Source organism: Aspergillus thermomutatus (assembly GCF_002237265.1).
Source record: "Aspergillus thermomutatus strain HMR AF 39 chromosome Unknown NODE_38, whole genome shotgun sequence".
In the NCBI taxonomy this organism is placed as follows: Eukaryota; Fungi; Ascomycota; class Eurotiomycetes; order Eurotiales; family Aspergillaceae; genus Aspergillus; species Aspergillus thermomutatus.
The window spans coordinates 137,842-144,091 of record NW_020798087.1 but is presented as its reverse complement, the minus strand read 5'-3'; the positions used below and the strand labels follow the sequence as shown (position 1 = coordinate 144,091).

Sequence of the window (6,250 nt, the reverse complement as noted above, 5' to 3'; positions counted from 1 at the left end):
TCGGTCCGAGGGGGGGTGTCAGGATTCCATCCCGTTTAGGTTTAGCGTCCCGACTTAGTCAGCCTATATATAGTTGGCCCCTGAGCCATCCTAATTGGACACTTGGCGCTTCCCGATTCTCTCAAATATGTCAAAGGTCATGTGATTTAAGCACTGGGCATCAACAGATAATCAGATTCCTCCTTCCCTCGTTGTCGCACAATCATCTGCATTCAATCCAAGCATGTTGCGTCCTGCGAGTCAGTTAGTCAGTTGCACTGCAGACGCTTTACTTGCAGAAAGGGAGACAGCAGCGTTTGCCTCTGCTACAATGGGAGCTCAACTCATCATGTTGAACGCAGTACACCATGACGCGCATCAAAATATCATTGGCTCGACGAAGAGGACAAGGCTGAGATGATACTCAGGCGCTGTAGCTGATGCCAAGCCTAGCCTTGCATCCTCAAAGCTGACTTACCCCTCTTCAACAACCCGTCGCACCGATTCAGGGGTTTTCGAGAATGAGTCTTGTACGCAAATTTCTCTTCCAGATTCGTCGTAACCATGCATGGATCGCGATCGCACTATGATTATACCGTGGCATGGATCAGCGCGCTGCCGCTGGAGATGGCCGCTGCGAAACATATGTTCGACCAGATCCACGACAGACTACCACAGCCATTGACTGCTATCAACACATATACGCTGGGCAGTATGCGGTCACAATGTGGTTCTGGCATGCCTTCTGTCTGGTGTCTATGGTACTACTTCGGCCGCCACAGTCGTTGCTCAAATGCGCTCTACCTTCCCTAGAGTCCAATATGGGCTGCTGGTGGGGATCGGGGGAGGCGCGCCTAGCGAGAAAGTTGATATACGGCTAGGCGATGTGGTGGTTAGTAAACCTACACGCACATACGGCGGAGCAGTACAATACGACTACGGCAAAACTTTGGCTGGTGGGTGGTTTGAGCAGACTGGCATGCTCAACAGGCCTCCTGAAATACTTCTTACCGCGATGTCGAAGCTACAGGCGGACTTGCACTATAATGAGAGACCGATATCTAACTCAATCCTGGAGCGGGCCCAGGTGACTGGAGGAATTGGCTTCGGTTTCCCCTATCCAGGCCAAGGTCATAACCTTTTGTTTGAGTCAACGTATGCCCATGTGGGGTCAGACGATAGATGCCAGAACTGTGATGCACTCCACCTGGTTCCCAGAACAGCCCGTGCATCCAACGAGCCCAAGGTTCACTATGGTTTAATCGCATCCGCAAACCAGGTTATGAAGGACGGCCCAACACGCGGCATGCTGGCACGCAATCTCGATATTTTATGCTTTGAGTATTGGCCCCCGCGATGGAAACAGGCGGGTGGTACAGTCCCTTCTTCGTCAAGGGGTGCCGCCAGATACAAGAAGCCTAGAGGGGAGACTCCTCTTGGGATGGTAGCAGCCGGTGAGCACGATTTGATCATCAAAGACCTCTTGGCAACAAATGCGGTAGACGTTGATGCTGTTTCAATGACGGGACAGTCACCACTTATCAAAGCAGTGGAAAGTTACAATGTTCCTATTGTACGACTTTTACTGGCAGCAGGTGCGAATCCGAACCTGGCCAGCAAGGACGGAAAGACAGCATATACTTACGCAAAGGAGCGGTCGTATTTGCGTATGATGGCTATCATGAGAGGACATGGAGCTAAGTGAAACAATTGCTGTCTTTTATACTAAGTTGACTCGTCTGCCCTTGGCTGTTGGATGAGATATGAATATGTGCTCCTCAACAGCAATGTCGCTTCGTACCATTCGATCAGCTGCTTAATAAGTGGTATCAAGCCAATTCTTCCAGTCACTGCCAAGGACCGTGCTCTTGGTAACAGCAGCAGAGATAGAAGTCTCATATTGTCTTTCCGAAGTATCCGATCCAGCACCCGTGTTATTGTACTCATAATAGAGCGGTGTCGCGCCAGATGCCATGGTCGTCCACCCCTTGGCGTTGATGATGTCTGACAACTCGGAATTCTGGTAGATGACACGGGCAAGCACTCGCCACGGGCGGCCGAGGTAGACTTGACTGGTGAGATCGAGTCCGGATTTACCATAGACGTTGCAGTGGTCGATCGCGTACCAGGTGGTTTCGTCCGAGGTTGTGCGCGACATGGCGGTGATGGCGCCGGGGCCGTTGGAGACGATGTCGCATTCGCCGAACCAGGCGGAGGCGTCACCGAAGATGTAGTCGACGGCTCCTGGAGGACATTAGCGTACTGGCCTGACGATAGATGGAGTCGGTGGTACAGTACATACCCTCAATGTAGCAGTTAGAGTAGTACTGACGACCGGCTTTGGCGTAGAGGGTGTCTTGGTAGCCGGTGAAACTGCATCCGTAGAAGCCGATCTGGTCGGCATTGGCTACGAGACTATCGTATCCTGTCAGTGACTTTCAATGGAAGGTCCTTGGGAGGCAACGTACGCTACGGCTTGCGCCCCCTTGCCGTAGCCATTGACAACATTGATGTTATACATCTTGAACAAGGCCGACTTGACGTTGACCGTGGCACTCAGATCAAGCGTTCCGGCTTCGGGAGAGGAAATGGTATGGGTGATAGTGACCACATTGTTCTTGTAAGAACCCGTGTTCGTTGTCTCACCATACATGGTCAGTTTTCCCGGATAGGTGATGGTGAGCTGCTCCGTGTATGTGCCGGCAGCAATGTAGATGCAGGCATCAGAGGTAGACGAGCCAAGAGCTGTCAACGCAGCGCTGATTGTCGAGTACGTGCCTGACGAGCCGACAGTGAGACAGCCTGATGGGGCGCTGGTGCGAGATGTTCGTTTGTCGAGGGAGGTCGCTGAGGCTGTGAGGGCAAGGCCAAGAAGCCCGAGGGCGAGAGAGGGGAGATGCATTCTGGAGTCTGGACGTCTTTGAAAAGAGGACTCTGGATAACTCCGTACCCGTATCTTCTTCAGCAAGGAAATTTACAAGAGCAATGATCGTCGTAAATAAGAAGGAATCTTGTATCGCAAAGCTTGACCTGGAGAATCACATGGTGCGTCCCTTGAGACAAATTTCTCCGACGTCAAACACGAGCTGTTTCATTTTTCCATGAATCGATTGGCCAACTGACAGTGAATCCAAATCTTCAGAATCCCCGGACCCACCGGAGGCTGCTAGACGAAGCCAAGCTGTCTTTCATTGATGTATTTAGCCGGTTCTTCCCCCGCAAACTCCTGTTTTTCCAGCGGGCTGACGATCCCCCGGTCCAATCTGGGAGACATACTGACCCCGCAACGTAAGAAATATGGATGTTAAGGGAGCCCTTTTCAATCGATGAGACTCAGGACCCGGAAGCTCGGGAATGCGTCGATGAAGATCGAGATTTTCCTCGAATGACGCTGAGTATACATCGATTTAGATATCCCGACGCCGTTGTTTCACGTTTCCCCGGAGCTCGGGAATTGAAAACGACGGTTGCGCTCATTATTTTCGTTTGCCTGGATGTAAAATAATTGATATTAAATGACGAATGCTTCGAGTCTGAGTCTCTTGACCTCGCTAGCTGAAGACTTGGTATGGACTAGCCGTTATCCGTCTGGTCTGAAGTACTATATATATATCTGGAATCTCCTTTCACCTTTCTAGATATCATTGAATGTAGATGCAATTGAGACAACATGGCGATTTATCGCAACCTCGCTGTTTTCTCTCTCTTGGGCCTAGGCAGCGCTGCTCCCTCGCAGGTTGAGCGCTCTCCTGATGCAGTCATCCAGCCTCGCGCCATCTGCACTCCCACCGCGGGGGGAACTTCTTCCATCGACGACGTACCGGCCATCACCAAGGCCATCGCCTCGTGCGGTAATGGAGGCACGATAGTATTTCCCGCTGGGTCGACCTACTACTTGAACAGCGTGTTGGATCTTGCTGGGTGTTCAAACTGTGACATCCAGGTCGAAGGTTTGCTCAAGTTCAGTGGCTCGACCGACTACTGGGGCGGCAAAACGGCTATGATCAATATCAATAACATCAATGGCTTGAAGCTTCGCTCTTTGACTGGGTCGGGTGTCATCGATGGCAATGGACAGAATGCGTAAGTTTTTCATCTGGCCTTGTGAAGCAGGAGCTAATGGATGACTACAGATACGATGTTTTTGCCTCTAACAGTAGCTATAAACGTCCCACTCTTCTCTACATCACCGGCGGTAGCAACATCCAAGTGTCCGGCCTTCGCCAGAAGAACCCTCCGAACGTGTTCAACTCGGTCAAAGGTGACGCGAAGAACGTAGTTTTTACGAACCTACGCATGGATGCAACCTCCAAGTCCGCCAATGCCCCAAAGAACACCGACGGCTTCGACATCGGTGCCAGCACGTATGTCACCATCTCCTCCGTCAACGTGAGCAACGATGACGACTGTGTGGCCTTCAAGCCGGGCTGCAACTACGCGACCGTCGAGGATGTCACCTGCACCGGATCGCATGGTATCTCCGTCGGCTCATTGGGCAAAGGCAGCGACGATACGGTGCAGAACGTCTACGCGCACGGCATTACCATGATCAACTCTACCAAGGCAGCCGGTATCAAGACATACCCTAGCGGTAATGGCCACGGGTTATCAACAGTGAAGAACGTGACCTTCTCCGACTTCACTGTGCAAGGGTGCGACTACGCCTTCCAGATCCAGAGCTGCTATGGCGAGAGCGCGTCCTACTGCGCGAGTAACCCGGGCAATGCCATTCTGCAGGATATCGTCGTGGAGGGTTTCTCGGGGACCACAAGCAGCAAGTATGATCCGGTAGTCGCGAACCTGAATTGTGGCGCCGACGGCACTTGCGATGTTAGTATCAGCGACTTTACTGTCAAGGCGCCATCTGGAAAGGCAACCGTTTTGTGTGCTAACACGCCTTCGAGTCTGGGTGTGACCTGTACCTCGGGTGCTTCAGGTTAATTTCTTCAGCAGATGATTGTCCCTGCGGCTGATTCGTGAGAGAAAATCGGGTCGTGCTGTTTCTATGGTTGACCTGCTTTGGACGTGAAAGACCGCAGGCTGACCAGTTACTCTCTTATGTCTTCTTTGTTTAGTTCGATATGTACCATGATTGGCTCTACCTTGCTTTCATTGCCGCGATTGATTCCCCTTGACTGTATGACTGTTCACAGATATTTACCCAGGTCAATCTCTGTCTTGCCTAGCACTCATGTTTTTGTATAGGCATATTTTGGGCACTCTTATGCGCTCTGTCCAGAGCAAAAGACTTCTTGCTGGCTATCTCCATGATAGCAGGCCATGTATTCGCAGGCCCTCGTTACTCCTCCACTGTATAGGTCAATCGAATCGAGGCTGATAATACCGAACACCGGAAGGCCCTTGACATTCCATACTGAAATACTCCAGTAACAGGCCGAAAACAAGAGTATTTCCCTCTCTCTTACGGCAAATGACCTCGCCTATAACGTGATGCAGTTCCACGAGGACACCGACAAGAGGCGGCCTTTCAAGCTGTGCTACATGAGGAACTCATGCTACAATGAGCACTTGGATAGGGGTGCGCAGTGGGTGAAGAGCGGCAGCGGTTTTTGTCTGTGGATTTCGAGGGCTGGCCTAATAGGCCAGATACCAACGCTGATTATATGGCCAGTGATTTCGCGGACTGGTTCTTCAACCTTTAAGTGTTATTTATCTATAGTTCCCTCGAGCGAAAAACTGCTTTCTGATACTGACAGCTAGCAGATTAATATCGCGCGCTATTCTTTCACTGGATTTGTTTTACATGACCTGAGGGATGGCAGCAGTACTTGGTCCTATTCTCTAGGATCCAATGATTCTTGTTTGAATTACGGCTATTAGTATCTTTGTTAAAGCTGGCATTCTTTCCTAAATCAAGGAAGTCATCTGCCTCAGCCCCGTCAGCCTTGGTGATCAGCCTTGCCCATTCTCATCAAACCCAACTGTATGAAAAGCAAACAATGGCGACATGTACGGCACCCAACTATATACCTATCTTCAGAAAGAGCATAAATACCAGCTGATCTCCAGGTTGGGCCTTCTTCACCTTTGCACCCGGCCTACTCGACCTATTTTTCTCACATACTCAAGCAGCCGCGGGCTCCTCTTCTCTCTATTCTACTATATCTCCCGATCCAGACTCACGTCTCCATCTCGTCCAGGCAAGAAATCATAATATCCAATTCGTAAAAGATGGGAGTATGAGCGACCCCCCAATGCAGCTTGACTTTTTCTAAGTTTCTGACCTGAAATGCCACAGTTCCAACCTGGC

General features: G+C 50.8%; 3 protein-coding genes across 3 annotated transcripts; 2 read left to right on the top strand and 1 right to left on the bottom strand.

The window, feature by feature from the left end:
- Positions 1-543: 543 nt before the first annotated feature.
- CDV56_109045 (uncharacterized protein) lies at positions 544-1,684 on the top strand (the record flags this gene model as incomplete). Its single annotated transcript, XM_026762664.1, has 2 exons — positions 544-691; positions 762-1,684. The coding sequence occupies 2 exons, from the start codon at positions 544-546 to the stop codon at positions 1,682-1,684; spliced, it is 1,071 nt and encodes a 356-aa protein (XP_026616637.1).
- A 111-nt stretch (positions 1,685-1,795) lies between these two features.
- Positions 1,796-2,881, bottom strand: pmeA (putative pectin methylesterase; the record flags this gene model as incomplete). The annotated part of the gene is made up of 3 exons (XM_026762650.1): positions 1,796-2,223; positions 2,282-2,394; positions 2,448-2,881. 3 exons carry the CDS (start codon positions 2,879-2,881, stop codon positions 1,796-1,798), a joined length of 975 nt encoding a protein of 324 aa, XP_026616636.1.
- A 768-nt stretch (positions 2,882-3,649) lies between these two features.
- Positions 3,650-4,920, top strand: CDV56_109002 (putative extracellular exo-polygalacturonase; the record flags this gene model as incomplete). Its single annotated transcript, XM_026762621.1, has 2 exons — positions 3,650-4,062; positions 4,113-4,920. The coding sequence occupies 2 exons, from the start codon at positions 3,650-3,652 to the stop codon at positions 4,918-4,920; spliced, it is 1,221 nt and encodes a 406-aa protein (XP_026616635.1).
- Between the last annotated feature and the right edge of the window lie 1,330 nt (positions 4,921-6,250).